At 44.5% G+C, this 23,844-nt stretch overlaps 1 protein-coding gene across 1 annotated transcript in view; it reads right to left on the reverse strand.

Moving 5' to 3' along the window:
* CPED1 (cadherin like and PC-esterase domain containing 1) overlaps positions 1 to 23,844 on the reverse strand; it is a 459,182-nt gene that overhangs the window by 197,827 nt on the left and 237,511 nt on the right. The window contains exons 13-14 of the mRNA XM_082256067.1: positions 19,491 to 19,520; positions 11,290 to 11,476 (exon numbers count right to left, since the gene is read on the reverse strand). Of these exons, the coding sequence (XP_082112193.1) occupies positions 11,290 to 11,476; positions 19,491 to 19,520 (217 nt within the window). The remainder of the gene's footprint in view (positions 1 to 11,289; positions 11,477 to 19,490; positions 19,521 to 23,844) is intronic.

A 23,844-nucleotide genomic window follows, 5' to 3' on the forward strand; every position in this document is an offset into this window, starting at 1 on the left:
TTTTGTATTTAGTGTCTGGGGGGTCTAAAAAGTGTACCTGTCAAGTTTCAGCTCTGTAGCATGTCCAGAACCCCTAAAAAACAGCATTTTTCTTATATTTTCAGGAATACGGCTTCTCTGCGGCTGGCTTTTTCTCTTGCAGGCATTTAGCGGGCATTTTTTTAGGCAGGCATGTCATTTTTTGTATTTAGTGTCTGGGGGGTCTAAAAAGTGTACCTGTCAAGTTTCAGCTCTGTAGCATGTCCAGAACCCCTAAAAAACAGCATTTTTCTTATATTTTCAGGAATACGGCTTCTCTGCGGCTGGCTTTTTTTCTTGCAGGCATTTAGCGGGCATTTTTTTAGGCAGGCATGTCATTTTTTGTATTTAGTGTCTGGGGGGTCTAAAAAGTGTACCTGTCAAGTTTCAGCTCTGTAGCATGTCCAGAACCCCTAAAAAACAGCATTTTTCTTATATTTTCAGGAATACGGCTTCTCTGCGGCTGGCTTTTTTTCTTGCAGGCATTTAGCGGGCATTTTTTTAGGCAGGCATGTCATTTTTTGTATTTAGTGTCTGGGGGGTCTAAAAAGTGTACCTGTCAAGTTTCAGCTCTGTAGCATGTCCAGAACCCCTAAAAAACAGCATTTTTCTTATATTTTCAGGAATACGGCTTCTCTGCGGCTGGCTTTTTCTCTTGCAGGCATATATATCAGTGGTGGGTGGGCAGTGGCACAGTACACTCTCTGTGGACCTGACAGCAGTCACTGGCACCCAGGCAACTGCAATTTAAAAAATATATATATTTTTTTTTTACTTTGCAAGCTGCTGTGCCACTTTATATATCAGTGGTGGGTGGGCAGTGGCACAGTACACTCTCTGTGGACCTGACAGCAGTCACTGGCACCCAGGCAACTGCAATTTAAAAAAATATATATTTTTTTTTACTTTGCAAGCTGCTGTGCCACCTTATATATCAGTGGTGGGTGGGCAGTGGCACAGTACACTCTCTGTGGACCTGACAGCAGTCACTGGCACCCAGGCAACTGCAATTTTAAAAAATATATATTTTATTTTACTTTGCAAGCTGCTGTGCCACCTTATATATCAGTGGTGGGTGGGCAGTGGCACAGTACACTCTCTGTGGACCTGACAGCAGTCACTGGCACCCAGGCAACTGCAATTTTAAAAAAATATATTTTATTTTACTTTGCAAGCTGCTGTGCCACCTTATATATCAGTGGTGGGTGGGCAGTGGCACAATACACTCTCTGTGGACCTGACAGCAGTCACTGGCACCCAGGCAACTGCAATTAAAAAATATATATATTTTTTTTTACTTTGCAAGCTGCTGTGCCACCTTATATATCAGTGGTGGGTGGGCACACAGTGGCACTGCAGTGGGCACAGTACACTCTGTGGACCTGACAGTAACTGGCAGCCCAGGCAACTGTAATAATAAAAAATATTTTTTTTTTTTCAATTTATTGCAACAAGATGCTGTGCCACCGTATATATATCAGTGGTGGGCAGTGTACTGCAGTGGGTACAGTGCACTCTGTGGACCTGACACAGCACTCACTGCAATTATGACAGAGGAAAAAAAATATTTTTTAAAATGCAAGGTACTGTGCCTGTGCCACCCGAAATGAGTGTGGTGTGCACACAGTACAGTCTGTGGTAGGTCTGTGGCCTCTCACACACAGCGGGCAGGCAACTGCAGTGTACAATAGATATATATAGATATATATATAAAGAAAAAACTCTATTACCTTACCAGCCCTTAAAAGGGCTTTTGGGGACACTATATATATATATATATATATGTATATATATAAATAAAAAAAATCCTCAATTACCAGCCCTTAAAAGGGCTTTTGGGGACACTAGATAGATATAGATATATATATATATATAAGAAGAAACAACTCAATTACCAGCCCTTAAAAGGGCTTTTGGGGACGCTAGGTATATATATATATATATATATATATATATATATATATAAAAAACCCCACAAATACCAGCCCTTAGAAGGGCTTTTTGGGGTGCTGATATTACAGCAGTAGTGGACCAAGAACACTGCAAGACCAGGAACACTGACTAACTGTCCCTAGCTTAACAGCAGCAGCAGCAGCAGCAGCAGCAGCAGCAGCTCTCTCCCTACTCTCACTACACACACTGCTTCAGAATGATCTAAGATGGATGCTGCCCTTGCTTATTTATAGGAGGTGGGAGGGTGTGGGAGGGAGGTATGCTGATTGGCTGGAAATGTGTCTGCTGACTGTAAAGTTCAGGGTCAAAGTTTGCCTCAATGATGTCTTATGGGGGGCGGACCGAACATCGCATATGTTCGCCGGCAGCGGCGAACGCGAACATGCTAAGTTCGCCGGGAACTGTTCGCCGGCGAACAGTTCTATACATCTCTATGGGTGGGGGATAGTTTATACAGGATCCCTAAACCGTCCCAGAAAAGTTTGGCCCCTTCTCCGAATCGACAACTGGTGGTACCTGCTAAGTACCGTCAGGAGATTCTGCGAATTGGGCATGATGTACCGTTAGCTGGACATCTAGGGTCCCGCCGCACAGCCCATAGAATTACGCAGAATTTCTTTTGGCCCAGTCTTAATCAGGCTGTGCGGGTATATTGTAATACGTGTGACACTTGTCAACGGGTAGGGAAGCGGGGGGACCACCCAAAAGCTAGGCTTATGTCTATGCCTATCATTGGGGAGCCCTTTGCCCACATAGCCATTGACATAGTGGGTCCACTGGCCAGGGCTAGCCCATCCGGTAAGAAATATATTCTTACCCTGGTGGACTACGCCACACGATATCCAGAGGCAGTAGCGCTGTCTAATATAGAGGCAGAGACGGTTGCTGGTGCCCTGGTTAAGGTTTTCACTAGAGTGGGGTTCCCTAAGGAGATTCTCTCCGATCAGGGGACCCAGTTTACCGCTGTGCTTACCCAGCAGCTGTGGAAGGTGTGTGGCATCAAACCGCTACTTAGCTCACCTTATCACCCACAGACTAACGGTCTCTGCGAGCGCTTTAACGGCACCCTCAAGCAAATGCTGAGGACCTTTACTGACGCTTGCAGAGACTGGGAGAGGTTCCTGCTTCATCTGTTGTTTGCGTACAGAGAGGTGCCCCAGGAATCTACTGGGTTCTCTCCTTTTGAGTTACTCTATGGGAGAAGGGTCCGTGGACCTCTTGATCTCATCCGAGGACACTGGGAGGGAGAGACAGAGCAGGAGGGGACCCCCATAGTGCCGTATGTTCTGGAACTCCGGGACCGCATGGAGAGTCTGTCTCTGATGGTAAGGGAGAATCTCCAGGCGGCCCAGGGGAGACAGAAGGGATGGTACGATCGGGGTGCCCGACAGCGAGTCTTCCAGGTTGGGCAGAAAGTGCTAGTGCTCAAGCCTGTGAAGACAGATAAGATGCAAGCAGCTTGGCAGGGACCGTATAAAGTGTTAGCTCAGATGTGTGATACTACCTATGTCATAGCCAGCTGTGCAGATGAAAGGATCCAGCGATCCTTTCATGTGAACATGCTCAAGGAGTATCAGGAGAGACCAGAGGATGTCGCTGCAGTATGCGCTCCTGCTGCAGACGACCCAGAGAATCTACCCCTACCAGACTTGTTAGACAGGGACCCCCAGACTGACCTTACTGCCTTAGTACCGCTGGGGGACCGGTTAAACCCCACAGAAAGGGCTCAGGCTCAACAGCTTCTGTGGGAGAAACAGGCGACGTTCTCCCAAGAACCGGGTTACACTACTCTAGCTGTACATAAGGTAGAGACCCCCGGACAGAACCCCCTACGACAGCCCCCCTACCGCATCCCGGAAGCAGTCCGAGAAGGAATGCGGAAGGAAATACAGGAGATGATCCAGCTTGGGGTTATCAAGCCCCCCAATAGTCCTTGGGCCTCGCCTGTAGTCCTAGTGCCTAAGAAAGATGGAACTACACGGTTCTGTGTGGACTACAGGCGACTCAACGAGCGGACCACATATGACGCCTATCCGATGCCCCGGCTAGACGACTTGCTTGATCGTATTGCTAGGGGACGTTATCTGACCACCATAGACCTGTGTAAAGGCTACTGGCAGATTCCCCTGGCCGAGGATGCTATCCCCAAGTCGGCATTTATCACCCCGTTTGGCCTGTTCCAATTTAAGGTCATGCCATTCGGAATGAAAAATGCCCCGGCTACCTTCCAACGTATGGTGGATGAACTCCTCGATGGCTTCCAGGAATTTGCTTGCGCATACCTGGATGACATTGTGATATTCAGTGAGTCCTGGGAGGAACACCTGGTTCATGTAGGGGTGGTGCTGGATAAGATTCGGGCCGCTGGCCTGACATTGAAGCCAGAGAAGTGCCATCTAGGTATGGCAGAGATACAGTACTTGGGTCACCGAGTGGGGTGTGGGAGCCAGAGACCAGAGCCAGCCAAGGTAGAGGCAGTGGCTAACTGGCCCACACCTATCACTAAGACCCAGGTGCTAGCCTTCTTGGGGACAGCAGGGTACTACCGACGTTTTGTCCCTGACTACAGCGCTATTGCTAAACCCCTGACTGACCTGACTAAAAAGAACCTCCCTAAGCAGGTCCTGTGGTCTCCAGCTTGTGAAGCCGCGTTCCAGGCATTAAAACAAGCTCTTGTGAATGACCCTATCTTGGCTGCCCCAGTCCCTAACAAACGCTTTCTTATCCACACAGATGCTTCCATGTATGGACTGGGGCCTGTGCTGAGCCAAGTCTGGGAGGATGGAGGAGAGCACCCTGTCGCATATCTCAGCAGAAAGCTGTTTCCCCGGGAAGTGAGTTATGTGGCAGTGGAGAAGGAGTGTTTGGCCCTGGTCTGGGCCCTGAAAAAGTTGAGTCCCTATCTGTACGGGCAGGAGTTCTCCCTCGTGACTGATCACAACCCATTGGTGTGGCTTAACCGGGTCTCTGGGGACAATGGCAGGTTGCTACGCTGGAGTCTAGCCCTGCAACCGTATAACTTTACCATCACTTACAGACCCGGTAAGTACAATGGCAATGCTGATGGGTTGTCCCGACAAACAGACATCACTCCGGCTTCCTAGTCCTGGTCATCCCCACGTTGACCCGCAAGGGTCAAGCCGGGTCTGCCGAAGTGTCCCACAAGGAGGGAGCCATGTGACAGAACCATCTGACTTTGTATTATATTGTTGCTGCCTCCTTTCGTCTGTTTTTTCGGCTGTTCCACAGCCCGTACAGCCCCCCTTTGTTCCCCTATGTTTTAGCCGCTACGCTCCAAATTCCTTTAAAGAGGTTGAGAGACACCATGTCTGCAAATTCAATGTGTATTAGCTGCAGAGAGAGGGGGGGGATTGTTTCCAGCAGCCCCCTCCTAAAGAATGTCTACTGATTAACTAAGTGCTTTTGTCTAAAATAGGACAGTATGTTAATAGGGTCTGAGACTATTGATAAGTATGTTAATGAGCTCACCTGGCTGTAATTACACAGTCATTGTTCATGTGGTATTCTCAAAGTATATATAAGTGTTGTGTTTCTTGCAATAAAGGAGAAGAGAGTTACTCTTGATCGAACCTCACTACAGAGCCTTGTCTCGTACTTGGGGGGGAATTATTGATGTGCTTCATGTATGGCGGATTGGAGTGGTCGATAGCTGTCCGGGTGTTCGGGAGTGGATTATCCTAGACGACTGTAACCCCTTTCATACTTTGGGGTGTCGTAACACTGATGAATACTCATAGATCTCTGCAGTCTCCTGTTATCTCCACCCTCATCCAACCTCCTCCAGCTCTGCAGCTGTCCTTGGCTCTCCTATGACTCATTCCCTCCTCCCTTGCTGGCAAACTCTCATGAGAATGAGAGAGAGAGAGCTGTGCATGATGTCATTAGTCTAAATGACCAGACAAGAAAGAGGAAGTGGGTTGTATAAGGTATTTACTGGCAGAAAAAAAATATTTTACTATCCAAAGGTAAAATAACAAGGGCAGAAGATTTAATAAATGGAAAGATGAAAAAATTAGTGAAGGTCCGCTATAAGAACTACTTTTGTACATGTACTGGTACTACCCTTCCTATAGGGATTGTCTTGTTATTTGACTTTTTGTAAACTCAATAAAAAAATTGAACAATAAGAAGGCTGACATTGTTAAACTCGCACGGAATTCTAGTTTGCTGTTTGTCTTTTGCTTATATACTTTTTGATTTTCATTAATCTGAATGTGGTATCCTGTATGTGATGTCGGAACTTACTATTGAAAAAGTATGGATGCTACTGAAAAAAACAAACTAGAACATTCAGCATTAGCATTAGCAGGCTCTGTATTTCTCTCTTCTTATTTTTCTATCAGAAGCCTTGTGTTCTACTGATATGCTCTGCATTCTCTATACATGACAAATATTATAAGGTTTTACCATATGTCCTACAACCATACCAAGCCTATTTAACTCCCCCTTGCTTACTTCCTCAGTGATTGCTGTCACCAGGATTAAAAGAGGTTCTAACCCTTCCCTACTCTATCAAAAAACAAAAAGTACATTTTAGATGGAACATGCATAACAATTGCAGCACATTTTGTGTCCTATATCCGTATATAATTTCTCTTGCTTTTTTTCCTTGCATTTTACTTTACATCTTATATCTGGAAACTTTACTTTCGGTTTAGTAAGGAAAAAAAAATTCAGTGATTGTTTAAATAATACTTCCCTTCTCACACTATCATATGCCTGCTTGTAATTAATAGACAGGTGGTGTTGGTTGACATTATATTAACCACATTTTCCAGAACTATGACTAACGGGATCTGTGGTTGACCTATTTTTCTGAAAACCACATTGATAGTCTTCCAGTATCACTTCAACATAAGGTTCTAATTGCATTGCTAAAATTCTCGTCATTACTTTAGATGTGACGTATACCACAATAACTCCGACATATTGTTTTGTCTCCTTTCTTTAGTATATGGCAAATTATTTTCAAATCAATCGCTATGGCATCTGTTCCTTTGCCATAGCTAATTTCTTAGGTCATGTATATAGTTCCATAAAATTGTCCCTACCTTTTTCATCTTTTGACTTTCTTCTTTTTTAAATTGCTTGTGAATGGTTTCTACCTTTTCAAAAGATGATGCTTCCTATTTTATGTTTACGCCATAAAATGGGGCTTCTTCATTTCCGATCATTTATTGCATGCTACAAATTTTTAATAGATTTTTTAAGTTCTCAGCACACATTCTAATATTTTCTCTTAATTTCCTGGAAATTTTTCTCTTCTGTCTCTACAAACTTAGATTCTCAGATGAGCACTTTTCTTTTCTTCTTTATCACATACATATCTTTGCACAGTTTCCCAACTGTTTTCTTTTGGAGTCTGTTTTGTTATTTTTTCATTTGCATATTTAATTTACCATTCTTGTGTTTTCATAAAATTATTAAATATTTGCCTTTACTTTGCTCTTTAACATTTTATACTCAACCTTTTGGTTTATTCTTTTGTTTTTTGTTTTTTTCCAAAATATTATTTTGTATTTCCACACTACATTAAACCAATGTTCCTTTCTTTGTAATGTTATATATTGAAGGAAACTTTGATTACCATTATTTTTTTATTTTCTGATATATTACCAATGTTTCTACTCATAATCTGCATTCTCTGTTTGTATATTTTTAGTGCGTTTTTTATTGAGTTTAGCAAAACACATGTACAGAAAAATAATAACAGTATCTGAGTAAAAATACTAAATTGGAATTATGTACTAAATAAGTATGATGTAATAATACAGATATCAGAACAAAGCAAAGAACATAATTAAAATATCAAAATGTCAAATTCTCTCAATTATTATTGAAAAGGGGAAACCTGCCACCCAAATTGTCTCCCATACGCCTCAAAACCACATATGCACAATGCTATTATTATAAGAGCTTTAAAAGGTATATGCTACAGCTCTGAACCAATCAGGCATATCTGTTGTTGATTAACCTATATAAGACCATAATCAAGAAGTATATTGGAGAAAAGGATTACATCTGTAAAGGTGTATAAGAATAAACCATTCAAAATTCCATACTTTCTGAAGTAATCTATTATTACTGATAACTCTCTCCAAAGGTAGTGCTAAGCTGACTACTAGAATCTATGTCCCAATGAAGGGAACATGCCATTCATTGACAAACATCAGTAAAAATACTTTTTTAAATACCTTCTGGTGATGTGTCAGTGTCATTGCAGTTATGGTTGTAAATTGGGTTAATGTAGGGCCCATGGGCAATATCATGAGTAGCAAATTCAGCACAATATGCGTAATCCTTTTCAAAAACAGCACTGGGAACAGGCCCAGGTTAGGTATGAAAAATATGGACTCTTGGAATAAGAGCAGATATATTATGATGTCAGGAATCAGCAGCAGGGATGGCCAGACTACACTAAGGAAACTGGAACTAGATTGTGTATGCTTTAAGTGAGATTTATTTATAGTGAAACAAAATCCATCCAAACACTAGCAAGCAGCAAACATTAAAATATAAATGAGCCAAAAACTTAGCAAATGAATACCTGACTAATAACTAACAAATAGAAGCTTACCCAAAAATTAACTATATACAATGTATACAAAATAGGGAACACAGAAGAGCATGGAAAACGGGAGGTGCAGGGAGTAGATCATAAGGGGGAATGAAAACTGGAATCAGGAACAAGGGAGAGCAGGTATAGGACAGCAGGATACAGGGTACATCATACAGGGCAGGATCAGTAACAGGATAATGGCTAGCAGAATCTGGCAGCAAAGCAAAATACTAGAGTGAGAGGCACTAATAGGAAAGGACCTAAATACCCTCCCAGCAGCCAGCATCAGGTGGAAACTGATTACTGGGATCTGCTGGCTGCTTGGAGTCACCTGCTGGTGGACACTGAAATTGCAAACCTTCACACAGGGAACCACAGTGCCACCAGCAGGTGATCCAGGTCCTGACATATGTGTTAAAACACACCTGTCCTGATATTTTGGACTGGGGTTTATGAATAATAAATTAAATGGTGATCTATTTGAGTAATCTTAATTTGTTCAAATCATGTTCCTCTTTGTTCCCCTCATGTACAATACATCCATTTCGTCCATTCCAAGCCTCTGGCCAGAAAGGTCGGTCTTGCGTTTTACCATTCAACAGCAAGTTTGTTCCTGAATGTTATTTTATGTTCACAATATGTGCTACTTCAAGAAACAAATATTCTGTGCATATTAACTAACCTTGTTTCATAATTGTTGATCACTTAAAGGAAATATATAGTGTTTCACAACATTTTTACAACAACCTGTGTGTTCAAATATACTTTAGAGAAATGAACATAAATAACTGTATAGTTAACAAAATCTGTTATATTCCTCTGCCTGTATAGGCTCACTATGTTCCGGATTATCTCAACTTGGAGGACAAATATACTCTGGGTCACCGTCTGGGATCTTTCTAGAATAAATGGTCTTACTGATAACTACCCTACAACTCCTATAGCAATCAGGATCCTTTTAAAATGTAAGAGTAGCTTATTCCCTTTTTTTGTGATTGGTTATTATTTTTTTTTTTTTTGCTTTTATTTTTTATGACACAAACAGTAATTTAGGATGAAGTAGCTGTATTGCGAAAGATACTGTGCTTTGTCCTTGTTTTTCAATCAAAATACATTTTCTTATGCATGCAAAATACCATGATACTAACATCTGAGTTTTTGCATATATTTTTAAAATGTAAACACCAAGCACATTAAATTAGGGATAACTTTAAGGACCTTCTTTTATATATGCAAAAACTCAGATGTTAGTATCATGGTATTTTGCATGCATAAGAAAATGTATTTTGATTGAAAAACAAGGACAAAGCACAGTATCTTTCGCAATACAGCTACTTCATCCTAAATTACTGTTTGTGTCATAAAAAATAAAAGCAAAAAAAAAAAAAATAATAACCAATCACAAAAAAAGGGAATAAGCTACTCCTACATTTTTATAGGGTACATATAACATGCTGCAGCGTCTCCCTGATCCACTGCCTGTAGTGATAGCATGCTGGGGATCTTTTCCCCCATCTCACTGTCACAATTTTGAAAAAAATAAAAGCTTTGTTCACCCGGCTGCATCATTCATTCACAGAGTTCTGTGAATGGGAGAATTACAAGTACCAACAGCCTTTGAGAGTTCTAGGTAGCTCACGGATGCTTCCAGTCAGAGTGTAACTGCCTGCTAATGCAAGGTATGAGCAGACAGCTTACACAGACAGTTTGCAGAAGTCCTGAATTGCAATCGAGATCTGCTGATCGCGGGTGCAATGCTTTGCAGGCTCCTAATAAAAAAAATATTAAATGCAAATTTTTTTACCTGCAAAAAGATGTGCATTTATTATTTTTTTTAAAGGTGAACTTATTCTTTAAACAGCATGTAAATGTCTGCAATATCTGTCCATTACTTAATATGGGCACAGGGGAGCAAAAATAATTTCACTTTATATAATAGGCAGATGTATTTTTTTTAATATTTGTGAAACAAAATAATCATAGTAATAGTAAGCGATTAGCACTACATTACAATTCTGTGTGGGGAAATTTGTGCTGAGGGGTGTTTCCCTTACTCAGCTTTGCCAGCATAAAGCACTTGAATGAGAGAAACATAAAATTGTATTTTAGGGCATTTACAAGTGAAAATGAATTTTAAATAATATTAAAATAAGCTGCAGTACAGGGGTAGAAAGTGAACAATTCAACAGGGGTTTAAAAAAAAAAAAAAAAAAAAAAAAGTTTTTTGTTAAATACGTTTTTTTTTTTTTAAATAGAATTTTAAAAAATCCAGTGATGGCAGTCAAGGTATTCTTTACTCTGTCCAGAAGTGAAATTCCCTGCTTGTGTCAGGAGAGCAAACAGAAGATCCAATTCTGCAGTCTGTGGAAGTTAAAGCCTAACACTAGTCACCATTTATTTATTATTAGTGTAAAAATAAATTTGCTGGGTTTTTATTTCTCTCTGTGACCTCATCCTTGGACCCCACTGTCACGACAAGATTTGTTGGGGAAGTCAGCCCAATTGGCACTTGGGCAGCAGTAGAAACAAATCTAGCAGGGGCTCTTAACCTTTCCTGCTGTAGGCGAATGCAATGATGATATCTAATATCCATTTAATATATATAATTGACCTAGATGGATAGTTTTTTCCTCAAAAAGTGTAGACATTGACTTTTAATTTAAAACCTTTGAGGCCATTTCATGAGCAAGGAAAACATTTTAATTGTGTTTCTTTGCACGCCACGTTTGATATCCTACCTTGGTCCATCCCTGTCATCCAGGTGCACTTGGCTTTTGCAGTGTGCAGGCTCTGCTCCAATTTCCACTGTCACTACATCAAATGGCAGTTCTACATAGTAGTCTTTGATCTTTGGGTTGAATTCAGGAGTCAGGTCCAGAGAAGGATTGCTGAAGATACGACTGATGTAAGATAGTGTATCATTATCTGTTCCAAGAAACAGTCATAGACGTGATTACAGAAGGCATAACATTAGTTACCAGGGTGTTACTTAGCTTTAGGAATGTGTTATATCAGCAAGCAAAGGAAACACATAATTGCAGTATTACAGATACTACTTCATGATGGGAAAATTATCCTAAAAATTGGGGATTACAACTTTGCCTTTATTTTCGGTTTGGATGATGATTTTTTTTATTCCATTGCTCTGACTGTTACTTTCTCATTTCAGTAACGTTAAGATGTTTAATAGTCAAGATGAGGATTACAACTTAGTTAAAGTGTATGTAAACCGTAAATCTATTTGTCGGTGTGTTTAGCATTGTACTTCACTGTACAGTATACAGTTTTCTTGAGAAAAAATTTTTTTGTGAATCTGTTTCAAAGTTTATTAGCAAGGCATCACCAGCAAAACAAATTAAGGGACATTTATTGTCACAAGCTCATTAGTGAGTCAGTAAGTTCTACTTGCTTGATGAAGGGGTCCTCTTGGGCTCTGCAAAGTCATAATATAAGTTTTCTTGGGTTTTTTTTTTGCCTTATTTGGTGTGCTGGTGGTGATGCTTTACTATTCCACTTTGTACTATCTGTTTTTTCACGTTAGCACTTACTACCACAAAGTTTTGACAGCTGTAAGGAGTGCGCAGGATCACATGGAGGCTCCATTGAAGCATTTCTTACCAGGAGATCCTGCCAGTAACAGCACCTTCTGTTGCACGCTGACAATGTTAGGGCACTGACCTGAAATTAGCAGTGGTGTTGCCAGCATGCCGTGCAAGCTCCTTCAAATAGCTGTTAGGTGTGTACCTGAAAGAACTGATAGGCAACTGAACAGCTCACATGGAAGGCTGACAATACTGCTGGTAATTGTAACGTAGCTTTTAGCACTCCCTAACAGCTTCAACACACACTGACAATCTAGCTGCTGTGAGCCCATCCTTTTATGAAGCACAGGTATCCATTCCTTCACATTATCCACTCCTGTGACACAGCTGAACAGGGTAAAGGATACACTTCATTAGCACTGCATTTTTATGTTCCGTAATTTGGGCAGTGTACCTTCAAAGCTTTCAGCAAATTTTAATTTAATAAGTATCTGGGAAATAACTGCAAAACCATAGTAATGGTGCTACTAGTCTTCAAAAGGAAGTGTTTTGCTGAGAGGTCCTCCAGAGCAGACCAGTGGAAAAGGTAAAGATTCAGCTTTCTGTTGAGCCCACTGTGGGCTACTGTCATGGTCTTACCTTCTTGCCGTTCTCCTTCGTTTGACATGTGCTGGCGGCCATCTTGGTTTCTGGGTTTCTTGTAGCCTCCCACCCTGCGGCTCCTCCTTCCCACTGGGAGGAGCTGGATGCCTTGCTTATATATATAGGAGGTCTGTGGCTTCAGTTCCTTGCTTGGTCCTCCTGTGTTCACATGCTTCTAAGACTGCTGCTGCTGCTGGTTCCTGATCCTGGCTTCGTCTGACTACCCTGCTGGTTCCTGATCCTGGCTTCGTCTGACTACCCTGCTGGTTCCTGTTCCTGGCTTCGTCTGACTACCCTGCTGGTTCCTGATTCCGGCTTCGTCTGACTACCCTCCTGGTTCCTGACCTCTGGCTTCGCAAGGACTCTGCCTCGGTTTCGCCATCCGTTTGGACTTTTGCTTTACAGCTTGATTTTCAATAAAGCCTTCTTATTTTCACTTATCTGTTGTTGTACGTCTGGTTCATGGTTCCGTGACATTAGGACCAAGCCATGAATTCTGACGGTACAGGGCCATCCTCGCTACCCACGCTGGTTGCCAGACTTGATCAGCAGGATCACCTGTTGGGTCGGTTCGCCGTGGCGTTGCAAACCCTGCTTGAACGCACGGCTCATTTCCGCTCCCGTTGCCGATGGGTCGGTTGTCGCTCCTGGGCCCGCTCCTACTGCCGCTCCGGTTGTTGCGCCAGAGTCTACCCCGACACCTGTTGTTGCGCCTGCGGTGTTTCGGGGTATGACCGGTTCTGCCCCCCTTCCACAGCGCTTTGGGGGAGAGCCAACTCAGTGCCGAGGTTTCCTTAACCAGGTGGGCATTTATTTCGAGTTGCTGCCACATGCCTTTCCTACTGAGAGATCAAAGGTGGGCTTCTTAATTTCGCTGCTCTCGGACAAGGCCTTGGCCTGGGCCAGCCCTTTATGGGAGAACAACAATCCGGTGGTTGCCGAGTTTTCCGGTTTTGTTGCTTCTCTTCGGAGGGTATTCGATGTGCCGGCTCGTGCTGCCTCTGCTGCGAAGCTCCTTATGTCCATCAGACAGGGTTCACGATCCGTAGCTGAATACGCCATTGAGTTTCGTACCCTGGCAGCAGAGGTGGGCTGGAATAATGAGGCTCTGGTTGCTGCTTTCTCTCATGGTCTCTCGGATGCCTTGAAGGATGAGGTTGCAGCTAAGGACCTACCAGTGGAGCTCGAGTCTCTTATTTCTTTCTTGATTTTGATTGACACCAGACTCAGGGAGAGACCTTCCTTTAAGGAGAGTCTGCGGAGGCCTCCTAACAGATTGGCGCCTACCTTTGCTGTCCCACCCGTGCCTCCCTCTCCTCCCACGCCTCCTGGGGATGACTTGGCTGGGGGTGAACCCATGCAGCTGGGCTTTGCTCGCCTGTCCGAGGGGGAGAGGGTACTCCGAAGACGCGAGGGTCGATGCATGTACTGTGGTCTCGGTGGGCATTTTCGGTTGGCATGTCCGAACCGTCCGGGAAACGCTAGCACCTGAGATCCTGTCGGGGGCAGATCTTGGGTGGAGTCTCCTCGTCCCCGGTTTCCCGTGTTGACAAACCACCGATCACTGTTGTCCTCTCCTGGGTCGGGGGCTCAGTGACGACCCAGGCGTTGGTGGACTCTGGTGCTGGTGGTTTGTTCATTGATAGTGTGTTCGCTGCCGCCAATTCCATTCCTCTGCAGGCCCGAGGTTCTCCACTGGCTCTTGAGGCGATAGACGGCAGACCCCTTCTGCCGCCACACGTGACTCATGAGACCCTTCCAGTGGGGATAGCCATTGGTGCCGTTCACAGAGAGTCGGTCTGCTTCCAGGTTATTTCGTCTCCACACTACTCGGTGGTCTTGGGGTACCCCTGGCTCCAGAAGCATAATCCGACTTTCGATTGGAGATCGGCCGAGATCCTCTCGTGGTCACCGCAGTGTGGGGCTAGTTGCATCCATGGGCCTGTCAAGTTGCTGTGTACTTCCTCAGACTCTCTGTTGCCTCCTGAATACGAGGAGTACCGGGATGTATTCGATAAGGTGCGCGCGGTTGCCCTACCTCCGCACCGCCCATACGATTGTGCCATCGAATTACAACCTGGTGCCGTTCCTCCTCGTGGCAAGGTCTATCCACTGTCGGTAGCGGAGAATGAGGCCATGGAGGAGTACGTGAAGGAGGCGCTTTCACGTGGACACATTCGCAAATCCTCGTCCCCGGCAGGGGCTGGATTTTTCTTTGTGAAAAAGAAGGGCGGTGAGTTGAGGCCTTGCATCGATTACAGGGGTCTCAATCGCATCACGATCAAGAACGCTTACCCGATACCCTTGATTTCCGAGCTGTTCGATCGCCTTAAAGGGGCCACGGTCTTTACCAAACTCGACCTGAGGGCGGCATATAACCTCGTAAGGATCAAGGCGGGCGATGAGTGGAAGACCGCGTTTAACACCAGGACCGGTCATTATGAATCCTTGGTTATGCCCTTTGGGTTGTGCAATGCGCCCGCAGTCTTTCAGGAATTCATTAACAATGTTTTCCGTGACCTGTTGCAGCAGTGTGTGGTGGTCTATTTGGATGACATCTTGGTATATTCTGAATCCATGGAGACCCACATTCTGGATGTCAGACGAGTGTTGCAACGGTTACGAGAGAACAAGCTGTTCGGTAAGCTTGAGAAATGCGAATTTCACCGATCCCAGGTAACCTTCTTAGGTTACATCATTTCCGCTGAGGGGTTCTCCATGGATCCTGAGAAGGTTTCGGCTGTCTTACAGTGGCCCCAGCCCAGTGGTCTTCGCTCCCTGCAGCGCTTTTTGGGCTTCGCCAATTATTATCGGAAGTTCATCAGGGACTTTTCCATGCTAGCCAAGCCTCTCACGGATCTGACCAGGAAGGGCAGTAATTCCCAGGTCTGGCCGCTCGAGGCCATCCGAGCTTTTGAGGCTCTAAAGTCCGCCTTTGTGTCGGCTCCGATTCTGTCGCATCCCAACCCTAGGTTGCCCTTTGTCCTCGAGGTGGACGCGTCTGAGACGGGAGTAGGCGCCCTTCTGTCTCAGCGTAAAACACCAGAGGGTCCTCTGCTTCCTTGTGGGTTTAACTCCCGGAAACTGTCTTCCGCGGAGTGCAACTATCAGATTGGTGACAGGGAGTTATTGGCCATCGTGCAGGCCCTTAAAGAATGGAGGCACTTGCTCGAGGGTTCGGTGGTTCCGGTCCTCATCCTGACGGACCACAAGAATCTGACCTACCTTTCTGAGGCCAAGAGATTGACACCACGTCAGGCCAGATGGGCTCTGTTCTTGTCACGTTTTAATTACGTGGTCTCCTACCTACCCGGTTCCAAGAACATCAGGGCGGATGCCTTATCACGGCAGTACTCCGACCTGTCCAGGGAGGAGTCGATTCCGACTTCGGTCATACCTCCGAATCAGATCCTGGCCGCCATTCGCACCAGCCTGACCTCTCCCCTGGGTGAGCAGATTTTGGCGGCTCAATCTGGTGCTCCCTCTGGGAGACCCAACGGCAGATGTTTTGTGCCTGAGGAGTTGCGCACTCGGTTGTTGCGAACCTACCATAACTCCAAGACCGCGGGGCATCCTGGAAAGAATCAGCTGTCCTGGGCTGTTTCACGTCTGTTCTGGTGGCCTTCCCTACGTTCCGACACCGCCGCATATGTAGCGGCATGCTCCGTTTGTGCCCAGAGTAAGTCCCCTCGGCACCTTCCGTTGGGCCTTCTGCAACCCATAGCCACCGGGGAGCGCCCATGGTCACACCTGGGGATGGATTTCATTGTGGACCTCCCTGCATCCCGAGGCCATACGGTCATTCTCATGATTGTGGATTGATTTTCCAAAATGTGCCACTGTGTTCCTCTCAAGAAGTTACCCTCTGCACAGGAGTTGGCCACGATTTTTGCCAGGGAGGTCTTCCGGTTGCACGGTTTGCCCAAGGAGATTGTGTCGGATCGGGGGAGTCAGTTTGTGTCCAGGTTCTGGCGCGCCTTTTGCTCCCAGTTGGGGATTCATCTCTCCTTCTCCTCGGCCTACCACCCTCAGTCCAATGGGGCCGCAGAACGATCCAATCAGGCCTTGGAGCAATTCCTTCGTTGCTATGTCTCCGATCACCAAGACAATTGGGTTGACCTCCTGCCTTGGACTGAGTTTGCCAGGAACACGGCGGTGAACTCTTCCTCTGGGACGTCTCCCTTCATGGCCAATTATGGGTTCCAACCTGCCGTGTTACCGAAGGTATTCTCTCCCCAGGATATTCCGGCTGTGGAGGATCACCTTTCCGTCCTACGTGCTTCTTGGGTACAGATCCAGAAGTCCCTTGAGGTCTCTGCGCAGCGCCAGAGACTCCAGGCTGATCGCAGACGAGCGCCTGCTCCTTCCTACCAGGTCGGAGACCGTGTATGGTTGTCCACCCGCAACCTCAACCTTCGAGTGCCCACTCCCAAGCTGGCGCCTCGCTTTGTTGGTCCCTTCCGAGTGCTTCGCAGGGTAAACCCGGTAGCCTATGCCCTTGCGCTTCCTCCTGGCATGCGGATCTCCAACGTGTTTCATGTCTCCCTGTTGAAGCCACTGGTGTGTAATCGTTTCACTTCCTCGGTTCCTCGGCCTCGTCCGGTCCAAGTGGGCAATCGTGAGGAGTATGAGGTGAGCAATATCCTGGACTCACGCCTGGTCCGCGGTCGGGTGCAGTTTTTGGTTCATTGGCGTGGTTATGGTCCAGAGGAGCGTTCCTGGGTTCCCTCCGCAGATGTCCATGCTCCTGCCTTGCTCCGAGCCTTCCACGCACGCTTCCCTCAGAAACCGTTCTTTACTCCGCGGAGGAGGGGCCCTTGAGGGGGAGGTACTGTCATGGTCTTACCTTCTTGCTGTTCTCCTTCGTTTGACATGTGCTGGCGGCCATCTTGGTTTCTGGGTTTCTTGTAGCCTCCCACCCTGCGGCTCCTCCTTCCCACTGGGAGGAGCTGGATGCCTAGCTCATATATATAGGAGGTCTGTGACTTCAGTTCCTTGCTTGGTCCTCCTGTGTTCACATGCTTCTAAGACTGCTGCTGCTGCTGGTTCCTGATCCTGGCTTCGTCTGACTACCCTGCTGGTTCCTGATCCTGGCTTCGTCTGACTACCCTGCTGGTTCCTGTTCCTGGCTTCGTCTGACTACCCTGCTGGTTCCTGATTCCGGCTTCGTCTGACTACCCTCCTGGTTCCTGACCTCTGGCTTCGCAAGGACTCTGCCTCGGTTTCGCCATCCGTTTGGACTTTTGCTTTACAGCTTGATTTTCAATAAAGCCTTCTTATTTTCACTTATCTGTTGTTGTACGTCTGGTTCATGGTTCCGTGACAGCTTCCAGGAGTAATGGAGTACTGCCTACATTTCTGAAAATGTGAATTTTTCTGGCAGTTGCAGTAGTGGGTATTGTGGCAGTGTGGTACCCCACCAGGGTGATGATGCAGGATTCTCTACCAGGCATGTTAATTGGGAGGAAACTGGCTTATCAATGTCCTCATTGTTTAGAAAAGTCCACTTTGGGACCTGCAGCCTGGGAATTTCTTAGCGATCCGGGTGGGATGAAATCCCCAGTCCCGGGTCCTGATTTTGTGAAGCACAGCTCACTGACTGGTCTATTAATAGACACCTGACCATGGTTCTGGGCTCCATCCTCCCGAAAAGTCCAGGCATGCAACGGAGAAGCCAGAGAGTGCATGTGTGTACTGTAAAAGCCAGAGGCCCAAGCCTGAGGTCGTTGTCAGGAGTTAGGAGGGCTTAACGTGGGAGCCAAAGCAGTAAGGGGCTGTATACTGTATTGTGTGCACAGAGGATGTATAAAGACTGTCTGCGAGAAACAGACAATGGCCTGAATTGGAAGGCCTGAACAGCATGACTGTATGTACAAGCCAGGAAGCTGAATCTACCATTGTTTGGTGTTGATGGTGAAAACTCCCTGTGAGGGAAACCCTGTCACTTTTGTTTTTCTGGAACTTTGAATTTCTTTAAAAAAAGTGGGCCAACAAGCCCTGAAATATGAATTTCTGGTGTGGACTGTACTCGCTGGCAGGTGCTACACTTGAGCAAAATAATCCCCAAACTTCACAGTATGTACAGCTAAGGATTAAAGCTGAGCTCCAGGAATGATCTTTGTTGCATACCTACATTGGTCCACAAAATAAGCATGCATATCTCATACCTGATGGGAAGCTGAGCAATCTGACAATTACTGTAGTAGTCTCAGTGATAGCCACAATCTTCTGGGTTCTGCTCAGGTTCTGTGCAAGAAGCTTTCGCTCTGCACACTGATCGCAGGGGGAGCTCGTTCGGCACTGCTGCCATTCAGAGAATGCTTTGTATTTTTCAATAAATACAAGGCATTATTTGACTGGACAAGATGGAGAGAATGAGAGGTGATGTCACATTGTCCACCTCATCCAATCAGAGAATGCCCTGTATTCATTGTATTATTTTAAAAAATGCAAGGTATTCTATAAATGGAAAGACAGACATAGAATTCTTTGCATTCTATAAATGGCAGCAGTGCCAAGCCAGGGACCCCCCTGTGGTCTGTGTATAGAGGGGAAGCTGCTTGCACACAAGACCCGAAAGATCACACTATCACTGGCCATCAGGTATGAGATATGCATACTTATATTGTGCCCCAGCTGGGCCAATGTAGGTTGAGAAAAAAGATCATACCTGGAGATCAGCTTTAAAAACACATTGAAAGATGTAGTCTAAATCTCTATGCTATAACAAAAAAAATAATAATTCCTATACTTACCATTACTACAGTTCCTCACTTTACTTCTGTCTGTAAAAAATAGAAGAACATTGGCATATTTAACTGATAATGGACACATGGAAATATGGAAAAGAATGAACCCTATTAGCAGAACCAGCTTTTGCATTGTTGTCGTTGTTGTATTTTAACCTTTCATGCTCCCTCCTCTGCTACGCATACGATCTTCATGCTGTCTCCATGTGACCTATATATTAACCCTTTTACCTCCCATCTCTTTATCTCCATCCTGCCACTGCATGTGACCAGTACAATGACCCCATCACTTCCTCCTTCCTCTGTGTATGACTTGTACATTGAATGTTTATAGTGTTACATTCTCAAGCTTTGTGTTTACCCTCCTCAATATCAGCATTTCTCTTTAAATCCAAAAAATTGTCAAAAAATGCCTAATTTCCAAAAAGTGTCATTTCAGGGTTATTTGTACTATTCTAGCATTTTTATTTTATCAGAAAGTAAGGGAAACTATCTCCCCCCAAATGTTAGATTTTTTTCTTTTCATACAAAAAATTAAAAACCTAATAGTTATTAAATACAACCAAAAGAAAGCTCCATTTCTAAAAGAATGCAACAAAAATGCATATTGGTAAAGATGTGCATGACAGACTAATTGTAAGTCATACTAATACAATGCTGAAAACTGAAAAATGTCCTGGTAATGAAGAAGTATTACAGGGTGGTGCTCATCTGCATATGAATAGAACAGTAAATAGGATGGAACAATAAAGTTAAGGCCCTGTTCAGAAGCTTCCATGTTTGACAACTGGGTTTTCCAGCAATAGTGGTTTTTGCAGGGCTGCTGTTAGAAATCATGTGGCCCCCTACAGCCTACCTCACAGAGCCCCTCTTGACCCTGTCCCTAGCCCTGACCCTGACCCTGTCAGTTATTAAGGTATTCATTAAGCAGCTAAAGAATTCACTCTGGTTATTGACAGGAAAGTTCTAATATAAGGCATCTCTACTTAGAATGTACATCATGTAGGGACCGATGGTGACTTCCAATTTGAGGCAATGTTCCACAATATTAAAACCGTAATAGAATGAATTAGTCTCATTTGGGGTCCGGATAGCTGTGGGATGGATTGAAACAGTAGTCAGCCATCTTAAGTTTAATTTGAACTCCTGAAATTTCCGAGGCTAAGGCAGAAAGGCTGTTCCAGATATGGGAGACTTTGTCACATTCCCAAAATATATGTAAAAAGGAACCTGAGGTGGGACATCCTCTAAAGCAGTTCTGTGAAACAGAGGGGAAAATGGCATGTAGTTTAGTGGGGGTGAAGTACCATCTCATGAATAGTTTGATTGCTGTATCACTGGAAATCTAGATTGAATAACATTATGATAGTAGAAAAGATTTTTCATACCCTATATAATTCTATGACATTCTTTGACAATAAATGGAATCCTTGGTTTACCCACTCAGATATTCTTTTCACCAACTCAAATAACTGAGGAAGTCCCACTTCCTTTTTTTTTTTTTTCCCTCCATAGAAACAAAGTAATATGAGTGGAAAGGGGAGAGGGGGAGAAAAAAGGAAAATATTTTTACGCATAGAGATTTTTTCGCCTTCACCTGGACTCATATAATGTACCGTCATATTCCATGCTTCTCAGATATTGATGAACACTTTGTTGATTACATAGTTATATTTGTTTATCCTTTCACGTTGAAACACCTCATAATGTCATTATGCTAATTTTGTATGTAATGCACATATGTTAATGCCTATTCTATTTTTTGTACTGCCTTTTTACACACCCTGAATAAAAGTTTGTAAACAAAAAGAATGTGGATCATGTGTAATATACTTATTACAAACCTAACCATTACTATAACATTCTAAAGCAGCAGAATTGTCTTGCTTTAGAACTTTTTTTCACAACAACTAATCAGCAGTAATGAGGTCAGGTGTGTTCGTACCCTAGTCTGAATCTGCCTCTGCTATCCTGCCAGGAAGCTGTCAAGGACACTCAAAAGTGGAGTCACATCACATCCGTCATATTCATTCAAAAGTGGAGCTGGATGAGACAGATGTCTGTTCAGTTTGTGTCTGCATACTCTGAACAGTGGACAGGGGTGGACCTGTGATGCTTTATAAGTGGCCAAATGTAAATGGAATGGAAAGTGTCCATTTACATCAGACTATCTCTGATCTGTTACATTTAGGTCCGGAAAAATAGAAAAGGATGCAGTCCTTTTCCATGTTTTTTTTTTGGAGCTAAATGGCCCAAAAGAACAGAAGTCTATTTACATCCAGCTTTCAATCAGGTCCGCTGAAAGGTTCTTGGGGGGGAATGGTTGGGGGTGGTAAAAACACAACTCAGCTGTGTGTTTTTAATGCCCCCACATACAAAAAAGTAAACTAGCCTCTCACTGTGCTTATGATCATTATCATTATGATGATCACAGCACAGTAGATGCTGTATGGCTGTCACAGTGTGTCACATGGCTGTTGGGTGCTGACTTTGTTATAGCTGTACAGTGTTATGCCTCGTACACATGTACCGATCGCCGGCCGACCGATCGGCCGTCTTTTGTCCAGGGCTGTCCTGTCCGCTGAAAAGTGCAAAAGACTGCACGAGAATTTTGTCCGCCGACTGCAGAAGTGATGTCATGTGATGGTTAACTTTCCCTGTGTTTTTTCTTCTCTGAGCATGCCCAGTCTTGCAAATCTGCTGATTGTGGGCCGAAATCTGTACTGACTGGCGAACAATCGGCCGTTCTGGTGTTAGCCAACAAAAATTTTAATGCCTGCACGACAGATTCTTTTCGGCCGAAAGTGCGCTGTCGGCTGTCGGAAGCATCATACTAACAAGCCTACAATCGGCCGATCAGTCGTCGGCCGAATATTTACGGCCGACAATCGGTACGTGTGTACGGGGCTTTAGTCGCTAAAACACAATACAGCTATAAGTAAACATAGTCAGCACCCAACAGCCATGTGACACACTGTGACAGCCATACAGCATCTACTGTGCTGTGATCATCATAATGATAATGATAACAAGCACACAGTGGGGAGTCTGGAGATTATACCATAATTCCTCAGTATCCTGTGTCTGAGTCACTGAGTGCAGGGGGCTGTTTGCCTGTGCACCTTCACCCGCTGCCAGGATTAGTCCCTGCCTCCTATCAGTCTCGCTTCAGCACTGGCACTTGTGGGAGAGGTGCAGATCTACATAGGAATCAACCTGCCGGCAAAGACAGTGGATGGTGGCAGGCCAGGACTGTGAAGAGCTACATGCGGCACAGTATTATCTGCCTGCACCCAAAAATGAAGAAAAAAGTCCCTCCTCTACTGTCACCTCCTGGGCTCCTCTGTTGACCTGATGAGGCCCAGGAAATTGTAAATTTACACCCCAGTAAGCAAACGGGTGTGGGGATGTTTGCTCCTATTTTTTTTTCTTCGTTAGAAATTAACTCTAAAGCTTCCCAGGCCCCCCTGTAGAACTGATGGGGCCTGGGCCCAGAACAACAGGGCCGGTTGTATTGTCCTTACAGTGGCTCTGGTGGCTTGTGGGGGAAGAGGAACTGGACGTACGATTTGCTCCCAACATCTTGAATATAATACTTGTTTTAGACACATTCACTGATGAAAGGCCAAAACATGGGAATTGTTTTGCCCATGCCCATCCCCAGTCATTTCCTACTTTTCTGCAAGCTGTTATATTATTGCATGCTTATCACATTCTAATGTCTGAAGAGGAAAAGAAGACAGGAAACAGACAGAGAAACTCACATGTCACTGTGGCATTCCAGCCTGTAGAACCTTCCAAATTAATATTGTAACAATTCTATTACTTCCCTCTAATGTTAAAAAAAAAATAGAGACATTGTATTTTTTCTCCCAAGATGTGCCCCTGCTAGCTCACTGTTGTCAAATGTTGTGTAGCTTGCTCTAATTCCTTGTATGACCAATGGATTTCTGCTTTGTGAGATGCAAAGTGACAGCCTACCCAAGGACATAACTTGATAGTTACCCATTTGGCTGCATTCCTTGACTGCCTTTCTATGTTTGTGTGCAGTTTTTGTTAAGGAGGCTCCTCCACCTTGTGAGAACCCCTTAATTGCCATCTCTGCTTGCAGCATGTCAGAGCTTAGTCACACCCACACTGCAGAACACAACACACTGCAAATAGCACTCATTGACAGTGACACATTGCATTGTGGGAGATAGCAGGCCTATCAAAACTTTGATTTGGGAAAAATTGAAAATTTGTATATAGAGAAAGGGTGCTCCTAGTGAACAGTAAAGAGATATTTAAATACCTACTTTGAGAGCCACAGCTTACTTTTGAAGCTTTTCAGTTGTGGCAGAACTAACAAATTGATTAA

Source organism: Pelophylax lessonae (genome assembly GCF_965119305.1).
Source record: "Pelophylax lessonae genome assembly, chromosome: 4".
Classification (NCBI taxonomy): Eukaryota; Metazoa; Chordata; class Amphibia; order Anura; family Ranidae; genus Pelophylax; species Pelophylax lessonae.